The 25,988-nt window shown below is 41.8% G+C and overlaps 1 protein-coding gene, 2 long non-coding RNA genes and 1 pseudogene across 3 annotated transcripts; 2 read left to right on the top strand and 2 right to left on the bottom strand.

Annotated features, from left to right (window-relative positions):
* Positions 1 to 1,863: 1,863 nt before the first annotated feature.
* On the top strand, positions 1,864 to 2,988 carry LOC139785307 (uncharacterized; annotated as a pseudogene).
* A 7,340-nt stretch (positions 2,989 to 10,328) lies between these two features.
* Positions 10,329 to 14,072, bottom strand: LOC139785306 (uncharacterized). Its single transcript, XM_071724476.1, has one exon. It carries the CDS (start codon positions 14,070 to 14,072, stop codon positions 10,329 to 10,331), a length of 3,744 nt encoding a protein of 1,247 aa, XP_071580577.1.
* A 6,691-nt stretch (positions 14,073 to 20,763) lies between these two features.
* Positions 20,764 to 21,363, bottom strand: LOC139785308 (uncharacterized). The gene is made up of 3 exons (XR_011721890.1): positions 21,321 to 21,363; positions 21,046 to 21,257; positions 20,764 to 20,966 (listed from the first exon to the last, which is right to left on the bottom strand). It is a non-coding gene; the product is annotated as an uncharacterized lncRNA (long non-coding RNA).
* A 3,111-nt stretch (positions 21,364 to 24,474) lies between these two features.
* On the top strand, positions 24,475 to 25,981 carry LOC139785305 (uncharacterized). Its single transcript, XR_011721889.1, has 4 exons — positions 24,475 to 24,640; positions 24,714 to 24,907; positions 25,024 to 25,243; positions 25,645 to 25,981. It is a non-coding gene; the product is annotated as an uncharacterized lncRNA (long non-coding RNA).
* The last annotated feature ends 7 nt before the right edge of the window (positions 25,982 to 25,988 follow it).

The following is a 25,988-nucleotide window of genomic DNA, read 5'->3' as shown; positions in this document are numbered from 1 at the left end:
TGGCGGCAAAACAAAGCGACGTACAGCAAAACTTTCTGAATCAATTTTGTACCTGAAGGAACACTCTTTAAATATATACCATTGAATTTGCCTAAAAATTTTAATTAAATATTAAAAACTGTCTTTGAAAAAATAGTGTCGAGTTAGCCTCGGTCTCCCCTATCTAAAAAAATATTAGGCAAATAAAAAAAATGTTTTAGACAAAAGTTGTTCAAATTAATTTGTAGAAAATGATGATACAATAATAAATAAGGATTTCCACTTGAAAAATTTAACTTGGGCCCTACTGGGCCCAACACGGGCCCCAGATCCGAAATCTAATAAGATCGTTTATTGGTCCTTTCTGAACCCTACAACTTTTATCTGAAAAATTTTTTCAATATACCAATACTTTGTAAGATAATTGGTGAAGATAATTGGCACGAAATAAAACACCTTGTATAATAGCATTAAATCTACAACTTTGTAATATCTAATATCTATTTTTTTCTCTCCTTAGCATGTCTGAATAATAATAAAATGTGCAAGACAACACTTTAGAAAGTATTCATGATGATGATCCGTCTTACGTACCAACGAATACTTCATCTGATGAAAGTTTCGTTCAACCTGTGATGGATCAGACAACCACATCTCTTGCTAAAGGAACTAATAGTTCAGCAAATACTTCTAGTGGATTAGACATTTCAATGTCACTAAACGTATCTGGTAAATGTGCTCGGGATGATGCTGAAATGTTTGTTACATCAGTTGGTGCAGGAAACAAGAAGCATTTCTGTATGTATTGCAATACGTTTCAGAGCAAAATAGCTCGTCATCTTGAAAGAGTGCATGCCAATGAATTAGAAGTACAAAAATTTAAACATATGCCAAAAGGAAATACAGAACAAAGAAAGATCATAGAAACGATACGTAGACGTGGAGATTTCTATTTTAATGTCGATTGTGCACGAAATAATGGTGAATTACTAGTAGAAAGACGTTCAAAGAAAGAACACAACAGGTTACCTTCTGATTATGTTGTATGTCCAAAATGTAAAGCTTTTGTTCTGAAACTTACAAGCAGACATCACTATCAGAGATGCATTACAAAGGTGGTTAAAAGTAAAGATAATAGATCAATATCGGTGTTAGGAAGGCAAATAATAGGGCGTATACATAATGAGGCAAGCAGTGCTCTAAGATTACGAGTTACACTTTTAAGAGAAGATGATATAGTAAGACTCATACGTTATGATGAGTTAATAATCGCATTTGGTAATCAACAATGCAAAAAATATAAAACATCTGAACACAATGATGCGTTAATTAGACAAAAAATGAGAAGGATGGGTCGCCTACTTCAAACGTTAAAATATAAAAATTCTGATATTTCGGATTTTGCTTCTATTTACTTCCCCCGATATAGTAATACTTGCATTGAAGCAATCAATACCCTAGCTGGCTTATCTTTATGTGCAAAATTTTACAAAACTCTTCATTGGCTTTTGCACTTGGAGGTCTGATAAAAGAAGTGGGTAGACTTTTGATTAATCGATGCATTAGAAAAGAAGACGAGGAAAGGAAATTACGTACCGAAGATTTTTTGAAAGTATTTACTGAAGATTTTGCAACACGTGTATCAAAAACAATATCGGAAACAATGAGTAGAAATATAAGACGCAAGAAAATTACATTACCCTCTAAAGCAGATATCATTAAGCTCCATAACTTTCTAAAACAAGAACGTGAAACAGCTTATAATTCCTTGAAAGCAACATTGACTTCAGTACAGGTGTTTAATCGTCGTAGAGCTGGAGAAATACAAAGGTGTTTAATCGAGGATTACAAAGTTTATCAAGGAATTAATAATCAACACACGATATGTATAAAGCGCGTTCACCACGTGCCAAAGAAATTGCAAAAAAATATGTACGATTTACCTTAAGAGGTAAACTTGGACGAACGGTACCAGTCTTACTAACAGGAGAATTAAGAGACTGTATCGAAATGATTTTAAAGCATAGAAAGGCTGCAAAAGTTTCTTCAAAGAATCCATATTTATTTGGTCTTCCTTCGCTCACAAAAGATAAACACAGATATCTTTTAGCGTGTGATTTATTACGGCAATTTGCAGTAGACAGTGGCGCAGAAAATCCAGAGACTATTCGTGCAACTGAATTACGAAAACATATAGCAACAATATGTGTTCATTATAATCTATCTGAAAATGAAATTTCAACGCTTGCAAATTTATGGGCCATGCTGATAAAATTCATTTATCTCACTACAGACAACCCGTTATAGAAAAAGAAATCTTGGAAATATCTCAATATCTGGAAGCAGCACAAGGAGCTGATATGAATGAAAGTGATAGCAATGATTCTAATTCTGAACCTTCAGATATTGAAGAAACGACCACAGAAACTTGCAATAACAAAATTAATAAGGAAATTGTATCCAGAAGAACCGTTCAAGAATTTCAACAAGGTATCTTATTCTTTCATAAATAAAATTTGAATTTTTTATTCATACTTGTATGATACTTGTATATATTTATATACATATATTAAAAAGATTAATTCAAATGTTTAGACAATTCAAATATTTAGACAATTCAAATGTTTACTCTAAACACTTGAATTAATCTCTTTTAATATATGTATATAAATATATAAAAGAGATTAATTCAAATGTTAAGAGTCTCAAAATAGATTTATATTTAAAAAATCATTTTGCTCAAAAAAAGACAAATTTTGAATTGTGTAGTATTCGGTAGTTATTAAATCGAATTATAAGTCGCCGTGTAAACGTACTCTATGAATACTGATCACAGATTCATACATTTCTGTTGATATAGATGTAGATGAAAATGAAGATGTTAATGAACCTGATACGCCGCCGGATATTAGTTATTTAGATGATGATAGTCAGGAAAATGATCAAAATATGATAAATGTAAAGAAAAAATCGACTCAAAGGAAAAACCGTCAACTACAGGATTCTTAACAAAAAAAAAGAGTAAGTAATAAAATTATTTTGCAATTATAATACACATAGGGTAACTCTGGTATTTACGCCGCGTGGGGATTTACACCACAGAAGTCAGAAAAAATACAAGGAATAAAGGTATTTGCTCGCAATTATTCTGTGAAGGTGCCTTTATGCCATGTTATTATTGTGTTGTAATTTCAGTTCTTTACTGTTAATATTAACGAAACGGTCGTAAGTTGAATCGATTTTTCAATGTAGTAAGTAGCGAGATCATATATTATGACCTACGTAAAATGATTACTGTAAAGAGTGTAAAAGGTTTAATGGTATTTCACAATACATAAGTATAAAGGGATAGGATGGAATATAGCAAAATACAAGTGCATACCTGTTGTATTCTTTGTTTAGCTTGATATCTTGTATATTCCACCTGTTTAGGATATATGGCATTTTTAACGTACGGGATTTATGCCATAGTACAAACACTGTAGGAATCGAAATCTCCTGTTCTTTTTTCTTTTTTTTTGGATCATATAACAATAACCTTTAATGTATCTATAATTCGTCTATTTTCTTTTAAAAATTTTATAGTTTTATAATTTGTTTATCTCATTCTTACACTTTATTAACACATTTTATAACTTATTATAACATTTAAAAAATGGTGATTTTTGTTTTAAAAATTTAACTTAAACCCTATTAGACCTAACACAGACCCTGGATTTAAAATTTAATAAAATCATCTATTAGCCTCCTTTGAACTGTCCAACTTTTATCTGAAACATGTTTTTACATAAACCAATACTTTCTGAGATAATTTACCGTTCCGGAATTTTTGGCACTTACTGCATATATTTGTATTTATATACACTACTCAAAAAAATTGGGGGATTATTTTTTTCACTAAATTTTTGTCTATTTTTAAACTGTAATTACTCAGCGAATAACACAGGACCACAAAAAATTTTTTTTGAAAAGCAACTGGAATCAGAGTAGGTGTTTCTTACAGATTTTGGATCACTGAATCCGAATTCGTAAACCGTTTTGCTCCATCACGTCTAGATTTTTAGATAATCGAGAAAAATAGCGGAAAATCTGTGAAAATTGAAATAAACATTTAAAGAAAGAGCAAAAGTATAACATCAAAGAAAGAGAAAAAGTATAACATCAAAATGCGGTCGCAGAACTGATTTAAATATATTTTGGTAAGTTAAATAAGTGCAAAAAAGGAGGATGTTAAAAAAGGGACGAATTTTGCCCAAAAAGGTGTAAGTGAAAGAAATAGTGTTTTTTGTAGATCTTGATCTCCTGAATACGATAAAGCTAATAAAAAGTTCGTGGTGGTTGGGGAACACCTTGAAAATTGAGCATAAACGTGGTGTATTTACAGAAATTCGGATGAGATATATGCTATATCATAAAATGTACTGGTGAAAGATTTGATGGGGAGAGGGAAAAGGGGGAAGAAAGAGTGTTTTGTGTGCGTGTGTGTGCATGTGTGCGTGCGCGAGTGCGGGTGCGTGTGCGGGTACGGGTGTGTGCGGGTGTGCGCGTGTGTGTGCGCGTGTGTGCGGGTGTGTGCACACTCGCACACACGCGCACGCGCGCACACACCCGTACCCGCACACGCACCCGCACCCGCACCCGCACCCGCACCCGCACCCGCACCGCACCCGCACCCGCACCCGCACCCGCACCCGCACCCGCACCCGCACCCGCACCCGCGCACGCACACACGCACACACACGCACGCACGCACGCACGCACACACACGCACACACACACGCACACACACACGCACACGCGCACACACACGCGCACACATACACCCGCACCCGCGCACACACGCGCACTCCCGCACCCGCACCCGCGCACATACACACACACACGCACACGCACCCGCGCACGCACACACGCACACACACACACGCACGCACCCGCGCACATACACACACACACACACACGCACCCGCGCACACACGCGCACACCCGCACCCGCGCGCGCGCGCGCACGCACGCGCACACACACACACACACACACACAACACTCTTTCTTCCCCCTTTTCTCTCCCCAACAAATCTTTCACCAGTACATTTTATGATATAGCATATATCACCCGAATTTCTGTAAATACACCACGTTTATGCTCAATTTTCAAGGTGTTCCCCAAGCACCACGAACTTTTTATTAGTTTTATCGTATTCAGGAGATCAAGATCTACAAAAAACACTATTTCTTTTACTTACACCTTTTTGGGCAAAATTCGTCTCTTTTTTAACATCCTCCTTTTTTGCACTTTATTTAACTTACTAAAATATATTTAAATCAGTTCTGCGACCGCATTTTGATGTTATACTTTTTCTCTTTCTTTGATGTTATACTTTTGCTTTTTCTTTAAATGTTTATTTCAATTTTCACAGATTTTCCGCTATTTTTCTCGATTATCTAAAAATCTAGACGTGATGGAGCAAAACGGTTTACGAATTCGGATTCAGTGACCCAAAATCTATAAGAAACACCTACTCTGATCCCAGTTGCTTTTCAAAAAAAATTTTTTGTGGTCCTGTGTAATTAACGTAAAAAAAGATCTGAAAAAGGATTTTACAGAGCAAACTTCTACTCTAAGCTGCTTTTGTTCAATTTTTACTCAGTTTAATACTGAAAGGCATGGTCACGGTCGGGCATGGTCAACTTTGAATAAGGAAATATTTGAGATATCCAAAATCTTGAAATTTGCAGTCTTCCACCGCCTAAAAAAATGACGAACATAATCATTGATTTTTTTGTTAAATGGTGGAAAACTGTAAATTTCAAGAGTTTGGATATCTCAAATATATCCTTATTCAAAGTTGACCACGCCTTTGAGTATTAAACTGAGTGAAATTTGAACAGAAGCCCTTTAGAATAAAGAGTTTACCTTGTAATAGAGAGTTTACCCTATAATTTACCTCTTTTTAAATTTTTTTTACGTTAATTATTCGCTGAGTAACTACAGTTTAAAAATGAGCAAAAATTGACTGAGAAAAAGTGATTCCCTAATTTTTTTGAGCAGTGAATTAAGGTGTATGACGAAAAGTTTTGAATTAAAAGTATACATGTAGATTTAGTCATTCTGGACAAAACAGTCTACTATTTTGCAAACCACGAAAAATTTTGAGTTATTAATTATTGAAAATGGCCATGTACAGAGACTTTTTTAATTAATAACTCAGAGATTTGCGTGGTTGTTTGCAAAATGCTAACTTTTTATTCTGGATGATCTAATCTACATGTATATTTTAAATTCAAAATTTGTGTCATATATATATATATATATATATATATATATAAATCTTAAAATATTTGATAAAATGTCAATTAAATATTATATGTAGATCTTCAGAGACAATTACATAAATTAATAAATATTTTAATATTTTCAGTAACTCGCCATATATGGACACCAAATCAAAAACGTGTCGTTATCGGAGCTTTTAGTCATTACATAGATTCCTCTGACACCGAGTTACCCAAATTCAACGAAGTTGCAAAACTTATTAAAAAGTATCCCGACTTATTAGGACATCGAAATGTGCCTTCGATTAAAACATGGGTACATAATGAAAAATGTAAAAAGAAGAAAATGAAAATTTAAACAATTATATAGTTAATACTGGATTTGCGTCATAGATTATATGTATGTATAAGATTTATCGTTTAATGATACAAAATTAGAAATAAGACTATTAGACTATTACAAAAGATAAAGACTGTTAGAAAAAGTAAATGTAGTGCAATAAAAAACAGTATACATATGTATATACAGGGTGTCCCATTTTAACTTGGACAGCAAAATATCTCAAAAACTAAGCTCCACATACAAAAATGTTTCAGACAAAAGTTGTATGGTTTCAAGGGGGACATAAGATGGTACCATTGGTTTGACCTTGGATGGTCGTTTAAAGCTCACGTAAACGACACCTTTAATTTCTTAAATGGAAACCCCTATTTTTCAATGCATATTCTTGTAGCTAATCTCGAGAGCTTTTCAAAACACTATAATAAAGTATTTTTTCATTAAGAACTTTTGGAATTATGAGGCTTGAAAGTTCTAGTATTTTGACATAAAATACAAAATATCTTGTAAAACATTAAGTTTTCGGTAATGTTACCTTAATACTTTTATGCACAGAATAATGAGACGAATCAATTGGTATGAAAAAAGGCACAGTTCCTTTAAGAAAAAATATGTAATTTGCAACACGCATCTGCATACTTTTTCTTAAAAGCAACTATGTCTTTTTTTCATACCAATTGATTCGTCTCATTATTCTGTGCATAAAAGTATTAAGGTAACATTACCGAAAACTTAATGTTTTACAAGATATTTTGTAATTTATGTCAAAATACTAGAACTTTCAAGCCTCATAATTCCAAAAGTTCTTAACGAAAAAATACTTTATTATAGTGTTTTGAAAAGCTCTCGAGATTAGCTACAAGAATATGCATTGAAAAATAGGGGTTTCCATTTAAGAAATTAAAGGTGTCGTTTATGTGAGCTTTAAACGACCATCCAAGGTCAAACCAATGGTACCATCTTATGTCCCCCTTGAAACCATACAACTTTTGTCTGAAACATTTTTGTATGTGGAGCTTAGTTTTTGAGATATTTTGCTGTCCAAGTTAAAATGGGACACCCTGTATATACATAGATAAAGGTACAGAAAAGATACAACAAATAGTGCAACAAAAACGAATATACGTATAATATATACATATATTTATATATAATTGTGCGCGAATGGGAGAAGGAATTGGGCGTTTGAGGTGATTCAAACGTTTCAGAGTTTATCACGAAAATGTCTATAATTAAAATGAACTTTTATGTACAGCTATTTACAATAGTTTCAGTTTATCGCGACCAACTTAATTACGCGGGCGAATGCGCGCGGAGAAGGCCGTCACTCGAAGCTCGAGCTTAGAACCGAGAGCAGCTCAGGAAAAGCTTGACGACAGACCGACACTACAGCACCCGAAATACGGAATCGTAATCGTTAACGCGTTGCGTCGGCATGCAATTCAAGCGATTCTCACTTTTCTCTCTTTATGATACTCGGAAGCGAATGCCAGGTCGCGCGCGGAGGACCGGAGCTTTATCGGCTCGCACTTCGACCCCCCGCTCGCGCTCCGAAATTGCGCTGGGCCAATCGGCCATCGACACCCCGAGACGTACGTCATTTGACATTTCAAACTGTTCCGCAGTCCTCGGGACCGATGACCGATCAGCTGTTTACGTCTATGTCTCTTTCCCTAGCTCGGGTGTTTACCTCTCGCTCAGCGGTTCCCGAGACAAAGGAAGAGAACCGGTACACGCGGAAAGAGCGTGACACTGTTTCTTGTCTCTCGAAACCTCTCGGAAACACAGCGGCTATTCTTTGAACGTGAATATATTTGGCTTTGCCATTTACGAATCTTCGAAATAATCCGAGTGCGTCTCGAGAGACATTATGCTACTTCCGAAGGCCTGTCGATTTCGAACATTCCGCCCGCCTCGTATGGTGCGACCAACGAATTTACTTTAGGCGGGACTTCACCCCGGCTTGGATTCAATTCGATTTTCAAAACCGCGGCGAGCCGTGGGCGTGAAGAACGAGTCGAGACTCCTCTTTTTCAATTGTTAAATCTTCGTGACTTCAAAGATCGCGACGGCGTATTAATTTACTTGCTCCGCGGGCGATGGGTTTGTAAACGAACACAAGATTATTACGGCATACATATTATCATTTCGCGCGAGCATGAGCGTCGATTCTATCGAGCTTTTAGCAGCGAATTACGAGGCGAATTTTTCGCGCGCGGACAAGTTTCGGCAATTGGACTCGTCCATTGGGTTTTTTTTTCCATTGACTACGTTTTAACAGATTTCACGATTAATACAAGTTCTAACAAGTTGGAAATACGATACGTATTAAACGTCGTTCTCTGACACTTCGCTGTCGGGCAGGAGAATGAGCTTGTTCACCGGCCTGGTGAACCTTGAGCTGGCGGTGCGGACCTCGACCACCCTTGTATGCCCGTCTCTTCAGGGGTGCAGTTTCTCGATCCTCGCGAGCGGCCATTTGGTAGGAGGCGTCGTTTCGCTACGGATTAAACAAAGTCGCCCAGCGCGAATCTCCCCGCTGTCTCTGAGCCACTTTGGGCGGTGGGCTAACGAGTTCAGGTACTCTTTCGACCACCGATTCCAGAAGTGGTCTCTCATGCGCTGCAGCAACTGCCACCGGGAGAGGCGCGTGGTCGGTTCCTCGGAGAGAGACGGTTCCGGCACGGCGGTCAGGGCCGTGCCAATCAGAAAGTGGCCCGGGGTTAAGGCCGCCAAGTCCTCCGGATCGTCGGACATGGCCTGGAGAGGACGCGAATTGAGGCACGCCTCGACCTGTGAAAGAAAGGTGACCATTTCCTCGTAGGTCAGTTTTGCGTCGCCCAGCACTCGCCGTAAATGGTATTTCGTAGATTTCACGGCTGCTTCCTAGATCCCGCCGAAATTAGGAGCCGCCGGAGGATTAAATCGCCAGTGGATCCGCTCCTCGGCGAGGCGCTTGACAATGCGTCGGCCTTCCTGGCCGCTCGCGGAAAAGAGGTCTCGAAGTTGTTTGTCGGCACCGATGAAGTTCGTTCCACAGTCGCTGTACAAGTTTTGGCACAGCCCGCGACGGGAGACGAATCTGCGGAGCGCGGCCAGGAAGGCGTCAGCGGTGTAGTCAGAGGCGACGTCGAGATGAACTGCCCTAGAACTCAAGCAAACAAATACTGTGATAAACGCTTTGAAGGCGCGATGGCCTCGGCCCTTGGTAGTCCGTAGCCACACCGGCCCGGCGTAATCGACCCCGGTATTCAGGAACGGCCGAGCTGGAACTACCCTCGACGGCGGAAGATCTCCCATAATCGGCTGAGGTGAGGCCGCCCGCCATCGCAAACACGTCACGCAGTGGTGAATTCGGCTCTTTACCAGAGCGCGGCCTCTAGGTATCCAATACTCTTGGCGGAGGGACCCAAGGGTCATCTGAACACCGCCGTGTAGCGTTCGTCTGTGGTGTGCGTCAATGACTAGGCCCGTGAAATGTGACGCACTCGGCAGTATCACGGGATGCTTCGCGTCCAACGCGAGAAGCGAGTTCCTCAGGCGGCCGCCGACTCGCAGGAGGCCTTGTTCGTCCTAAAAAGGACTTAACTTGGCCAGGCAGCTACGAGATGACAGCGGTTCTCCTCTCTGGATTTTCGCGAGCTCAGCCTGAAAGTGAGTCGCCTGCACCACTCCTAGCCAGCACCGGCGAGCCTCTTCGAGATCCCCAGCTCCGAGGGTTCGCGGAATCGCAGCCTCTCAAATTTTCACTCGACCCGTGCGAGCCAGCCAGCGACGACACCAGGCGGTGACCCTCAGCAGGCGCAGGAGTGATGAGTGCCCCGTAAGAAGCGGAGGCTCGTCGATCGCCTCGCCGGCAGTCGCCGCGGCGTGAGCCAACGTTCGTCGCTCCGGAAGGTCGTCTGGTAGTTCGATCATTGATGGAGGCGTTCCCCATGGTCCAGACTCCGTTTGAAGCCAAGGTGGCCCCTGCCACCAGAGTGGGTGGTCGAGCAGCTTTTGTGGAGACAGTCCTCGAGAAGCACAATCCGCCGGATTGTCTCGTCCGGAGACGTGGTGCCACTGTGCGTTAGGTAGCGCGGTCTGGATCTCGCTCACTCGGTTAGCCACGTACGTTTTCCAATTGGCGGGGTGGCCGCGGATCCAGTCCAGCACCACTTTTGCATCGGTCCAGCAATGAAGCGGGGCCTCCATCGCTTCGAGAGTGAGCTGAACGGGAGCTGCCAGCTGAGCGAGGAGCTTGGCAGCGCTCAGCTCGAGCCTAGGTAACGTCACCTGCTTCAAAGGAGCGACTTTAGTTTTGGCGGCCACCATCCTGACTTCGATCTTCCCGCTTTCGTCTTCGGTCCGCACGTAGATGACCGCGGCGTAAGCCCGCTCAGAGGCGTCCGAAAAGCCGTGGATTTCAAACCGGCAGCCCTCGCGTCCGCACGTCAGCCATCGCGGGATTCGTATCGCCTCGAGGAGAGGCAACTCGCTCTGCAGCTCGTGCCATCGTCGAGAGTCGTCGTCGGGCAGAGGCGTGTCCCAGTCTATGCTCAGCAGCCACGTCGACTGGATCATAATCTTGGCGCGTACTGTGACCGGGGCGAGCCAGCCCAGCGGATCAAACAGCCGCGCCGTCAGCGAGAGTGCCGTTCGCCTTGAGAACGTCTCGACTCGAAGTAGCCGAGTAGAGAAGGCGAAGCAGTCGTCGCGAGGATGCCATCGCAGTCCTAGGGTGAGATGGCTCTCGCCTGGTTGCCAGCCCCGGGGCTCCTGTTGTAGTCGGTCCTCCACTGGTAGGTCTTCGAGCAGCGCCTCATCGTTCGCGGACCATTTTTTGAGCGGGAAGCCGCCCGCCATACAGATCCGCACAAGTTGTCGTTGTCTTTCCTTGGCCGCTTGAATCGTGGCCGCGCCCGACAAGACGTCATCCATGTACGTCTCGTCCTCCAAGACGGCCGTGCCGAGCGGCCACTTCTCTCTCTCATCGGCAGCGAGCTGGTGCAGTGTTTGAATGGCCAAGGAGGGAGAGCACGTCAAACCGTAGGTAATTGTATTAAGCCAGAGATCCTGAATCTCCTCGCTTGGATCGTTCCGCCACACGATTCTCTGCAGGTCCCTGTCCTCCGTTTCAACCTCGACCTGCCGGTACATTTTTTCAATATCTGTGGCGAAAACGAAACGATGGCGACGCCACTTTATGATGATGATTATTAGAGGCGGCAAAAGATTTGGTCCGACCATCAGATGTTGGTTGAGGGACGCGCCGGATGGGACGGTAGTCGAACCATTGAACACGACCCTCAATTTGGTTGTAGTGCTCGATTCGCGCATCACGCCGTGATGCGGCAGGTAGCAACGCGGCTTGTCGCTCACTTCCGCGGCCGGAGGAATCGGCGTCATGTGCCCCAGCTCGGCATACTGACGCATAAAGTCGCGGTATAACGCATGGAAGGAGGCGTCCCGCGCGAACCTACTCTCCATGTGTTTTAACACACGCACGGCTACGCGGCGCGTATCCGAGAGATCCGGCAACGGACTTATTACGGGAAGACGCACGACGTAACGACCGGAGGCATTGCGTCTGTGGGTGCGAGCGAAATAATCCGCGCACTCCCGATCTTCTTTGCTGAGAGCCACGCTCGTCGACGGAATTTCGTCCTGCTCCCAGAAACGGCGAACTATGTCCGTTAGATCCTCCTCGACTCGGCATTGAAAGGCCTGTGCCGAACGGCCAGAGCTCGTTTCCCCGACGGAGCCCGAGATGATCCAGCCCAGCTGTGTATTCTGGGCGATGGGTTCGCCCTCGCCACCCCTTCGCAGTCCCGGACAGAAAATGGCCGCGTAGACGTCGGCTCCAAGGAGTACGTCGATCGTATCGGACGCTGAGTAGTCCGGGTCCGCCAGACTGAGGCCACGAATGTGAGCCCAGGACGCCGCGACGGCTGAGCCTCCACCCGCGTACGCGGAGAGACGGGGAAGGATAATCGCAGTAAGCGATATGGCTGCTCCACCCGTCCGCGGCGACATCGACAACAAGACACGGCCTTTCGCCGCGCACGTCTTTTGCCCGCCGATCCCGAAGACTGAAATTGAAACGGGCGATCGCGGAAGTTTCAGCAGCTGCGCGAGTCTCTCGGAGATCATTGAGATCTCCGAGCCCTGGTCGACCAACGCGCGCGCGGAATGCCAGGCGCCGAAGCGATCGGCGACGCGAACGCGAGTGGTGGCGAGAAGCACTGCGACCGGCTTAACGGGAGCTCCGTGGGTTACATGCGCCGTCTTCGCGACATCGGTTTCGCGGCACGCGTCGTGGATCGAAGAGTGGTGACGGCCACCGCACGCCGAGCAGTCTTTTTTCACGACGCACTCGCTCACTCTGTGTCGCCCGAGACAATTAAAGCACAAGTTCTTTTCCTCGACAAATTGACGTCGCTCTAAAGCCGTCTTCTTTTTGTACTCGTCGCAAAACATCAATATATGCTCCTTCGTACAGAGCGGACAGCGGCCACGCTTGGCCTCGGACTTGCCCTCCTGTTTACGCGCGAGATGACTACGCGCCGTCTTATTCGCGGCATTGTCCACTTTAACGGGTAGCATCGACTCTAACGTGTGCAAGCGACGGTCGAGGAATTGTTCAAGTTCGGAATATGTCGGCGGCTCGTTGGAATCACTTATCAATGTCTCCCACTCGCGACGCGAACACGGATCAAGGAGTTCGACGGCGAGATACACGAATAAGTCCTCGGAGCGATTCACGGGGCGGCCGATACCGTCCAGCGAACTGACGGTTGCCTTTACGCCATGGAAGATCTTGCGTAATTCGACCGCGGACTCGCCTTTCATTTTTGGCAAGGCGATGAAATTCGCGAGATATGCGCGCACTAACAATCGCTTGTTCTCGTAATACGAACTGAGAATGTTCCACGCGCGAATGTAATTCTCTTCGGTAGTCGCCACGTTACGAATTAACAGTTCGGCCTCGCCCTTTAAGCAGCTCTTTAGATAATGTAATTTTTCTACCTGCGTCGCCGCCGAGTCCCTGCCGACGATGGATAGGAACAGGTCCCGGAACGCTGGCCAGTCCTCGTACTTCCCGGTGAAATGCGGCAGCTGAATGCGAGGCAGCGTGGTGCGAGGAGTCGCCGTCGCGGTCTCCTGACCAGCAGTTGTGGCCGCGGCGTCTTCCTTCGCCTTCAGCGACCGTACGAGGTCCAGGAAGATGCCCTTCTGGCTTAGATAGGCTTCCTCAGCGAGAGCGAAAACGCCTTGCTTGACGTAGTCAAGCTCTTTAATTTTTTCCCAGGGCGAGGCGAATATGATCTCATGCTGGGCTTCGAGCTTCGCCCAGTTTGCCTCCAGTCCTTGGAGGCGAGCCTCCGCCACTCCCAAGGTGACTTTCGTGTTTCCCGACTTCTTCAGATTCTCGTAAGCACGCGCGATGCGGCCGTGCAGATCGGTTTGCGAGCGAATCAGAGCGTCTGTGTCGGTCGGCATTGTTCTTAGGCGGTCACTCGAAGCACGAGAAGCTCACCTGATTTCCCACTCACACACTTCGCGAATACCGGCCACGGAGATCCGGCTCGAAGGACCAAAAAATGTGCGCGAATGGGAGAAGGAATTGGGCGTTCGAGGTGATTCAAACGTTTCAGAGTTTATCACGAAAATGTCTATAATTAAAATGAACTTTTATGTACAGCTATTTACAATAGTTTCAGTTTATCGCGACCAACTTAATTACGCGGGCGAATGCGCGCGGAGAAGGCCGTCACTCGAAGCTCGAGCTTAGAACCGAGAGCAGCTCAGGAAAAGCTTGACGACAGACCGACACTACAGCACCCGAAATACGGAATCGTAATCGTTAACGCGTTGCGTCGGCATGCAATTCAAGCGATTCTCACTTTTCTCTCTTTATGATACTCGGAAGCGAATGCCAGGTCGCGCGCAGAGGACCGGAGCTTTATCGGCTCGCACTTCGACCCCCCGCTCGGCCAATCGGCCATCGACACCCCGAGACGTACGTCATTTGACATTTCAAACTGTTCCGCAGTCCTCGGGGCCGATGACCGATCAGCTGTTTACGTCTATGTCTCTTTCCCTAGCTCGGGTGTTTATCTCTCGCTCAGCGGTTCCCGAGACAAAGGAAGAGAACCGGTACACGCGGAAAGAGCGTGACACTGTTTCTTGTCTCTCGAAACCTCTCGGAAACACAGCGGCTATTCTTTGAACGTGAATATATTTGGCTTTGCCATTTACGAATCTTCGAAATAATCCGAGTGCGTCTCGAGAGACATTATGCTACTTCCGAAGGCCTGTCGATTTTGAACAATAATATAAATAATTAGTTTAAGACAGTTTATTTTTTTACTTTAAAATAAAGATACAAAGTTAGAACATAACAGTACAAATGTAATAGTCACAATTAATGTTACTCATAAAATGATTTTTTATTTGATACATATCTCCATGATGAGTTTGTAAGAGTTTGTTTTGTTTTACTTGGAAATGTAAAGATTATGAAATTAGAATAGAACAGTACATATGTAACAATGCAATAATAACAATTTGTTACTTATCATAAATGTACCTTTTTAAAGATAATATTCTGTTCTCATTTTATAAACTTCAAAATAAATATACACATATCTTTTTTTACATGATTAGCTTGTAAAAAGTTTTTTTTGCTTAGGAATGTAAATTTATAAAATTAGAACAGAAACTAGTAAACATGTAACAATGCGATAGTAACAATGTCATTTCCGACTGTTATTTAGTATTTGATGGTTTATTGCATATGTAATTATATATATATTATATTTGAAGAAATTTTTTTAATTTCAAAATAGAGATACAAAGTTAGAACATAACAGTACAAATGTAATAGTCACAATTAATGTTCCTTATAAAGTGATTTTTTTATTTGATACATATGTCCATGATGACTGTAAGAGTTTGTTTTGTTTTACTTGGAAATGTAAAGATTATGAAATTAGAATAGAACAGTACATATGTAACAATGCAATAATAACAATTTATGTTACTCATCATAAATGTACCTTTTTAAAAGTAGTATTCTGTTCTCATTTTATAAACTTCAAAATAAATATACACATCTTTTTTTACATGATTAGCTTGTAAAAAGTTTTTTTTGCTTAGGAATGTAAATGTATAAAATTAGAACAGAAACTAGTAAACATGTAACAATGCGATAGTAACGTCATTCCCAAGTATTACTTAGTATTTGATGGTTTATTGCATATGTAATTATATATATTATATTTGAAGAAATATAGACAAAAAAAGAATAAACAATTACTTTTTAATACAAATATATATACCTATAGTAAAAAAGAAGAAAAGGCAAAAAAAGATGAAGTGATACATACAATAAATTCAGAAAATTAATTGAATCAACATTTTAGTAGATCACCACATATAACTTATTAATTCATTGATCTTCTTTGATGGTTTGCATACACACTTAATCTATACACAACTTTATACTTAACTTCAAGTATAAATAAAATGTAGTACTTACTGTTACGTACAAAGAGCAGCAGTATATGTAATATATATGTAAATATAAAATTAAGATTGTAAATATAGAAATAATGACAAATATAATCAATTAAACTATCTCTGACATGCTTTACTTTCTGATTACAGTACTCATCTTGTACGTGTATAAGTATCTTCTACGTGTGCAATTACACTTTGTCTGAAAAAATTGATTTGAAGAATTTGCAGTCAAGAGAATTTGCAGTTTAAATGTGTAAAAACTAATTAATAACTTATTATGTACAGGGTGTTGCAGCGACATACAGATCAGTATGATGGGTTGCCCATTCGTGCAGGCGCGCATGGTCATTCACAGCTACATTCATTTTGACCAGGTTTCTCTCTGTTTTGACGCATTATATGTGAGTGGTTAAAGGTCTATCCAAACTTGCTCGCGCCAACGAGCCAAGCTATAGACTGTGCTTAATTCTGCAATGATCCGCCATGTGTCAAACGCTCGGACACAGACTTCCGTTTATGCCTCCTGCGATTTGAGCCCGGAAGACAGCGTGAATTAGATATCACTCTACGGCCTTCCTCAGTCTCGTCCGCTTCTGCCTCTTGCAAAAGTTCCTACAAAGCACACATATCAATCTATACATCTTAACACAATAGCATTTTTATGTTCAATACATAATTTCAAAGCCCGTACGTACTTTAAAAAGATTAGACTTTCTTTCCCGATCTTTCGGACGTTTGTATGTTATAGCTCCAGTAAAGCCCGTAACTCATTATCATTTAGCATAGACAGAAAGGAAGGCTGAAGGCACATGCAGCAGCTAACAATCTAGTTTCTGTAAACAAAATATAATATGTAGCTTACTAATAATAAGTTGGCACATTTAAAGATGGCCAGGACAAACCTCTTATCGTAGTAGCCGTAGATTCCTCTTGTGGCCGAAGGCACGGTGGAGCCAGGCGCGTTTCAGAAGTTGGGCACCCTCTGGGTGCTGTATCTCAACGATAACCAATTGCGAACTATTCTGGCGCCAGCCCTAGCGCTGTTGAACGCCCTCGCCGAGCTTCACATCGGCTGGAACGCCTTCTCCTCGTTGCCGGACGACGCGTTCAAAGGTCTCGAGCAACTGGCGGTGCTGGATATCATGGGCGCCGGACTGGACAACATCAGCGACGGCGCGTTTCGCGGCCTGAACGCCCTTCGCACCTTGAAACTGGGTGCTAACAAGTTGCGCGAAGTGCCGACAAAGCAGCTGGCGGTGTTGCCGCTCCTAGAGGAGCTCACCTTGGGCCAGAACTTTTTCACGATCCTGCGATCGGGAGCCTTCCAAGGTCTATCGACGTTGAAGAGGCTTGACGTTTCTGGCGCCAAGCTGCTTACCACCGTGGAAAAGGGGGCCTTCTCGGATAATGCCAATCTAGAGACAATAGAGGACGGTTCTCTGGCCGGCTTGCCGAATTTGAGGTATCTGATGCTGCGCGACAACGCCTTCGTCACGTTCTCGGAGTCGTTGGATCGCCGGTTGGATCTAAGCGAGAATCCGCTCATGCGGCGGCTAACAAACTAACCTCTATATAATGGAAGTAGCCATGTTGCTTTTTACATTTGGGGAGGCTTTTTGATTGGTCAGAAGGCAGTCATTATTTTAGACCACTGCGCATCTCGGGAATGAAACACCTTTCTTTTTACATCATGGATGCGAGTGCAAGGTGCAAGTGTTAGTGAAGGGTGCGGCCATATTGAATTAACAATAGGTCACTATCGGGTGTTCAGTTGCTCATGATGTGCGTTTATCTGCATTCGTTATTACAGTACATAACGAAGCAGGCGAATGTTTTTGTGTTAAATATTGGTACATGTTATCAATAAGTTTGTAAGTCATGCCTTCGACGTGTAGCGTACTTGGATGCCGAAATCGAACCACTACTCCTGTAGTATTAAACCCTTTCTTTTGGACATTCTGTATATGCCAGACTATTGTATAGAAATCTTGTATAAAACCACTTGTATAGAATAGTAGTATAGCATATCTTGACTAACCCTTAAATGCCACCCGGGGTCCAGCGGACCCCAGACCCTTTAGAATAATATATTTTCAAATGTTCCCGCCAAAAATGGAGCTCATATTTATTTATTTATTATTTTTTATTTTTTTGATTTTGGAGCCAATATTTTAACTGTTGGCGATCTTAATTTTTTATACTATGTTGAAATTGAAATTTTAACAATATAAGCATTTTATTCTCTTTTCTAAGCCTTGAACAACATTGAAAATAATTTTCATAACTAAATATCAAAAAATCAATAAGTAAGGAGACATTTTTCATGCTGGTGTGACCGTACGGAGGTGTGATGTACCCCACGCACTATTCTCATGTGTCACCGACACGGTCGCCACTCGATTTTATCGACCGAAATCGAGAAACGTTATTTAATCGCGCTTGGTCCCCCTAGTTTCCTACCCTTTGCTGATTCCCCGTGCGTGCTGATTCTGGCCTTCTTCGCTGCCGCTGGGTCTCGGACTGCTGCCGCTGGACCATGGACCGCCTCAGGATCGTCGCTGGACCGCTTCTCAGTCCTCCCGAACGAGTTTGGAAGGATCAGCAGGCACAAGGACTGGACAGTTGGGTATGGTGGGTGGGTCTCCCGCACCCGATTGAAATTATAAACTTCTTTTAGGTTAAATTAAGCCTTTAATTCCACTGTTCTGGTATCCAGACATTGTTACAAAAGTTCGACTCTTTATTTTACAGGATCTACGCGACTGACGCGGGAGGGTTTTCCGACAAGCGAATTTCGACCAAGTCTTTCCGCGGCGCTTAATCCACCGACTCTCTGAGAGACCTGCCCTCCTCGTTGGCCGGAAAACGAATCCTCGAGCCTTGTTCCGTGGTTTACCTTTTCGCCTCGGGGTTCGCCCCACTCTCTCGCGGTTACGCCTCTCACCACCAATCACCTTTGGCTACGCGCTGCCCCGATGCTTCCGCATTCCACATCTGGTGGCCATATGTTCGCGCGCAAACAAGATCGTAAATTACTCATACTTTGACGGGTTGACTTTCCTCCCCCACATTCCGATCTTGAATACAAATTGACAACAACTTTCTAAATTCTTGTTTCGTTGCTACGCAGTACTTCGCTTCCTCATTATTATCTTAACATTTTACTATTCATTACCCTTACTATTGCTGGAAGCGAGGTCCTGCGTTTACACTTGTCGTTCCGCGGTATTATACTCGAAGGCCAGATTCACTGACGTGCTCCGTCTGTCTGGGTCGTTCGCGTCCTTTCCCCGTCGTCGGTTCCCCACTCGCCGGGACCGTGGTCGGCTCGGTGGTGTACCTATGCATTGATTTGCGCTGGTCCCTATTGAGATGCGTCTCTCACGTGACCATCACCCTTTATATCGACTTACACCGCGATCGGTCCGGTGGCTCGACCGGACGGTTGACCATGGTTCCCATGGTTCGCGCATTTCGTGACCCAGTTTTGATATCGCAAGACCAATGCCCTACGTACTCTTTACGTATGCTGTACGGTACCTTCGCACCCTCATCCGATTGACACTAAATTGATTTCGCAAATGGCCGATGCCATGGTGTGTGGTCCGACCCTTGGGCCATTTGAGCACCACTGTCACCCACGCTACCTGTTATTATGTTCGCGGGCACGTTAGCATGTACCTGCCTCTGCCCGACATCCGTTTCGCACGCCTACCCTTTACCCCCAGCGACCATCTCGGGTCACCCCTACCGTGGTTCCGGGTTCTCCCGATCCGCGCTTCCGGTTTGGTGGCCGTTGCCCTACATTTACTAACGGAGTGGTTCTTACCCCGGTTAGGTCATATTTTGCTCGGTTCGGCGGTTTGGTAGTCTTTTTTGTATGACCATCCTCCCCTATTGTCCGCGTGGCCCCTGCATTACTCTGAGTATGTGATCAGAACGCAATTTGACACAAGCCGTTGTGTTTTCCCTTTACTTTTAAGCATTTCTGATGATTGTTGTTCCACTCATGTTGGTAGAACCCTTTTTTCATACGACCATGTTGGTCGTATGGGTCGCGTGTCCTGCACTGTCTTTCAACCATTGACTTCTTGATTCTAATCTTATTCTTGGTCCCTTAGCTGGACCCAAAACGCAAAATGAAATCAAATAAACCAAAAAAAAACAAACAATCAAAACAAAAAACGTTTCACCTTTCGATCACCAAAATAAAATACCATTTCTTGCCCTGAAAAACTTGGGCTTATCTTTTCTCATGACCCATAAACTTATACCACTTTTTAATAATAAAAAAAAAACCAAACGATCGCATATCTCGCAAACTTATCTCTAAATCTTATTAACTACGCGCGATTAATATCTAACGAATACATATTTCCACGCCCGCGATTGTCCTTGTTACCCCTTGTGGGTGTTCGTTGGTTCTCCCTCTAACCTTCTGGCGTCACTTAGTGCTGCCAGCACGTAACGTGGCTGCGGCGGTATCCTCGGCTTGTCCCTCCGGTCATCGGCTGCGCCGTGTGCCGCCTGGTCGTCGTTCGCGGTTACCGCCACCGACTTTCGCTTTGCCGGGGTGGGTGGCAATGCAGCCGTCGGCTTCACTGGGGTCTTTTAGACCCCATGTGTCATTTACGAGATTCTTGAGAGGTGTGGCATTTAAGGGCTAAAATCAACATGGCGGCAAGCATCACGGGCGAGATGTCTGTCAGCGGTCTAGTATTGTATAGAAGTCTATGATAATATCTAAATATTATTTTATAAATTAAAATCTCACATTTTTTATCCGAACCCCAGATTTCTAGCAGTTTGTGTTTGGACACGACTCCCTGCGACTGCAGCGTTTGTACTATTGCTTGAGTGCGTGGTATCAACCTGAAAAAATCGTATTGAAGTGATGTAATCTATTCGATGAATCAACGTGAAATCAAAAGGAGATAGAATAACGATTTACCTGGCCCATGACTTGGTGATGCTCCCAGGTGTCGTCAGCAGCGACGGGACAAATCGTTTCAGCTTAGGGCACACTTGACCCTCCAAGAAGAAATACGCTAACCACTTGACAACGTCCACAGATGCTCTATATCCATCGATGGTAGTGCCCATTCGGCCTTTCCGAATGTACCAGACACGCGGCAAATGATCTTCCCGGTTCATTGATTATATCTATAAATATCTTTATAAATAAGTAGGAAAAACATTATAAAGCAACAATTGTGATAAAAATACCTTGGCGGTGGATCAACCAATGGTTCACTAAGATGGCATAGCCAGTGATCGGCAAAAATTCTGTTTTTAGTAATGATATCGGCGGTTATTTGTAATTAATCAAAAATAAAAAATTTTAATGTTTTTAATTTTAATTAACAAAAAATTGGTAATTAATAAAATACTAAGCTCTAAATTTAAAAAAATTATTTATTAATTGAAAATGTAATACTTTGTTTGAAAAATTTATAAATAATCAGAAATATATTTCTTATAATTTAAAAATTGGCAATTATATAAAATAAATTGTCAATTTTTAAAAAAATTACTTATTTGGGAAAAAATATTTTTAATTTTTTGAAAAATTAGTAATTTTTAAAAAGTAAATTATTTGATAATTATTAGAAAATATATTACTAATTTTTTAGAAAATTAGCATTTATTAATTTGTAAAGTATTCATTTTTAAAAGTATATTAGTTGCAGTAGAAAAGAAACGATGACGTTAACTATACTAAATAATTTTTTTATACTGAAAATTTGTGTCTTTTGGGAAAATTTGCAATTACTAGATGAACTATAATTCGACGATGGTCTCTTGCTCTCTTTTAAGGCTATTGCACACAAAATTGCATAGACTGCATAAGCACACCCTCAGAAAAGATTTCTAATAACGAGACTAAAAGTATTCTTGACATGTTTAATCTTATCACAACCTGAAGTAGTGTAAAAATAAAACAATATTGAGATTAAATCAATAATTCCTATTCTCTTCTCTCGAATAAAATAAGATTGACTTAATATTTTGAGACAAGAATAACATATATAAATTTAAGCTTATATATTCTTGCGTTCAGAGTTCAGACTAATCTTCACATATGTAAATTTAAGCTTATATATATTCTTGCGTTTAGACTAATCTTCACGCGACGTTAACGCGCGATGTTAGCGCCATAACATTAGGCGCGATCCGCGCGACCGCCGCCCGCGCGCCGCGAAACGCTACCCTCTTTTATCGACGTGATACGTGTTCACGCACCCGCCGCGAGACGACTCATTCCCATAATGGCTGCCGTCTCCGGTGTTGTCAGTGAGTGTGATTGTATGTTCTGTGGTGCGGATGCCCGTCGCGAGTAAGTGCGAAGGCGCGTTGTTTCGGAAACCTGTGTCCGTCGGTGGGTCGCGAGTCGCGAACCCACGAGAGCTTGCGCGCACGTTGCGAGAGAGCAGATCGCGGTGGTGAGGCTACGTTTCGGCGCGGCGCGATTTCGCGCGTGTTCGCGCGTGTTTCGCGCGTGACTCTTTCCTCTCCGCACCGGCGGTGATTTAAAAACGAGCGACACCGCATACTTTGGTGTGTTGTACTTTACTTCTCCACCTTCCCCCTTACCCGGGGCGTGTGACTAGTGTCGAGAGTGTCGGCGACCCGTCCGAAAATCCGCGACGGCATGCTTCCGCGGTCCTCCTTCCCTTCGCCCCCCCTCCCCCGTCTACTACCTGATCGTCCGTTCGTGAGACGCGTCGATGAACGCAACGGTGCGTCGAGCGAGTTCTTTTTCTTCCTCTCTTTTTCGCTCTTTCGCTCGCTTCTCGCCGTCGAGTGATGATAAACACGTCGAGTGACAACGTGCGCGAGTGAGAGGAAAACGTTTCGACTCGTCCGGCCGAAAGAAGGCGAAAGAATCGGGAGTCTGCGAGGGAAGGAGCGTCGTCCGGTAGATCCGCGGCCAGGCGGGCCCGCGAATTCTTCCTCACGTGGTTCAAGGCCGTCTAAAGGCGTCCGCGGGCATCAGGAGTGCGTGTGTATATGCGTACGACGCGAGACGACGCCGAGAGAGCTGTCAGCGTCGCCGAGACTTTCCATCCCGGAATATCGAAGAGAGATACCGGGGGGACTCGTTGGGCAGTCTCCTCGAGCGACGACGACGTCCGCCAAAACCCGATACATCGAAGATCTGAGTCTGGCGACGAGGGGAGATGCTCAATTCCCCTTATTAATATATATTCTAAGATTGAGAAACTCAGGGAAAGCGTGTAAAGGTGTAAAGGTATGTTTGTATAAATAATTAATGTGCAATACGTGAATACAGTGAATAAATTAACAGTGCAATATTTGAATATAGTTTAGAATAATTATTTACGATTGTTTGTGTAGAGCTATATGTAAAATGTCGAGTGACGAAAACTTGATAACCTCGAGCCAGGATTCTCCTAACCAAGAAATTAGAGAAGAAGTTAGAGAGACTCCAGTAGTATTAGGTGTTGTGCAAAATGTAGAGAAAATTAAAAGAGAATTATTAAAAGAGTACAATCGTCGTGCGTACCTTGATGGTACATACTTTTCACCTGATTTAGACAAATCATCTCTCATTGGCACGATAGTTGGCATATGCCAATTATGTAAGAGAGAAAATAATAAATTTCATACCATCAACGGTTCACTGAAGATTCCCTCGAACTACGTATCACACATTAAGGTAAAGATTTTGCTTTATACTTTTACTTTTTTATACTACGAGATGAACTATACGTGCTTCGCACGCTTCACTTTACCCCAACACAGCAATTATAATTTAATCATAATAATAATTATAAACAAACAATTGTGAATTTTCATTTTATGTGTCCATATTCCCATTTGTCTTTTATTCAGATAATTCTTGCTATAAATAATTTTTAACGTTTCTAACTTGACGTTACGCCGAAAAACTTTGAAATATCTTTAATATGTCTTTAAATATTTGTATATTTTACAACTTCGTGAATTATAACGCAATAATGATATGCATAACTAATATGTTTTTTAAAATTAAATATTGCCAGACGAATTAAAGATGTACGATCACAGTAGTGGGAACTTTATGGGTGTTAACGGTAAAAAATAAACTCATTCACACTTTTCTTAAGTATAATTTTAACAATATATGGCTTTTTATGTCTTAAAACAGTAAATTAATGTTGTAAGTTTGAAAATTATAGTTTTTCGTTTCATTATCTTTGGTAAATTGTAACAAAAATCATTGATACGTTTTTAAATTACTGGTTTATTACATTTATTGATGCCGTATAAAAAAATACCGATAAAAAGTGTTTATAACTGCAAGATTTAATTTTTGTAACAATTTTATATTTCCTTTTAGAAAGTTCACAAACACAAGCGTAATGAATATGAAGAATATGCTCAACAAAAAAAGATGAAAGTTATTCATGAAGCCGAGCAGTATAAGACGTACTGCCATTTTTCTCAGGCACAGTTTGAGGAAAACGTGATAAATTACATTCTAGAAAACATCGTTCCTTTCAGCACTGTGGAGTCAAAATCATTTAGAAAAATATTTGATGGTAATTGATTCTTACAAATTATTATTTCAAGAATTAACTAATAAATAGAATTTATAATTATAATTTTTTATAGATATGGAAATTAAAAAAGGTGGCAAACGTCTTGCTCATCTATCTGCTCGAACTGTCGAACGTAGGATACACAAAACATTTAAAGAGAACATTTCTTCTATCAAAAAAATGATTAGTGAAGCTGAAAACGTTTGTACGACAGCAGATGTGTGGTCTTGTCAAAGTCGACGATTTTTAGGAATGACTGTTCATTGGGTAAGAAATAATTTTAATTCTCTATTACTTTTGCTGTTTTAAAAAAATTCTTTTTTATATATTATTTTATAATTTTTATTATGGGATTTTATAAATTTTTATTAATTGGTTTAAAGATTGACAATCAAACGATGGAACGTAAATCATATGCAATAGCATGTCGAAGATTCAGTGGGACACATTCATACGATAGAGTCGCTCGTTTCATTAAAGATATCCATACTTCATTTGGAATTAATAAGAATAAGATAATTGCCACAGTAACAGACAACGGATCGAATTTCGTGAAAGCGTTTCGCGAATTTGGAGTCAATTTAGGTGACTTATTTTTTTCCGGTAAATATCAAAATGTCTACATTTATAATTTATTATAGTCTTTATAGATAAATATATCCCTCCCCCCTCTAAAATTAGATTTCAATACTTAATTTTGCTTGCTGTACTTTTACATTGGAAAATTTCGACAAACTTATGTAAGTTTACACTCGACTTTTTACAATTTAAAAAATTTTATTTAAAATTTTTTTATAATTTATCATTATTTGGTTATAATTTGACCATTGATAATGTGTATTTTTTAATTTTAATTAAAAGGAATGACAATGACTGATTTATTGATTACAAAATATTTTCCATGCATTTTATAAGAATATATCTATTCTCTTTTTTATACACTAGTAGAGTAATTTTCTTTTCTATTTCATTTAGTTGAATATTTTGTGTTTTGACATTTACAGAAGAAATTTCTGATGACAAAGAGGTCGGTACTAACTTTGAGACAGAATTCGAAAACGAAGAGCATGCTGAACTCGAATTATTTGAAGAGAAACCTAATGATTATTCAGAAGAAATATTACCACAGCATTTTCGTTGTGCTAGCCATACTTTGAATCTTCTGGCTACAAGTGACGTAATTTCTCTCATAAAATCATCAAAAGAATTGAATTCAGCTTACACTCAGATGATTGAACGTTGTAATGAGCTATGGAACTTGCAACTTTCTCCAAAAAAATATGAAAAACTAAAAGAAGTTTTTGGTCAGAGTTTGAAAAGGCCAGTGATAACCCGTTGGAACTCGCTA

Source organism: Temnothorax nylanderi, unplaced genomic scaffold, assembly GCF_030848795.1.
Source record: "Temnothorax nylanderi isolate EJ_2023f unplaced genomic scaffold, tnyl_v1.0 TNYL_tig0775_pilon, whole genome shotgun sequence".
NCBI classification, from domain to species: domain Eukaryota; kingdom Metazoa; phylum Arthropoda; class Insecta; order Hymenoptera; family Formicidae; genus Temnothorax; species Temnothorax nylanderi.
This window is presented reverse-complemented; position numbering and strand designations above follow the sequence as displayed.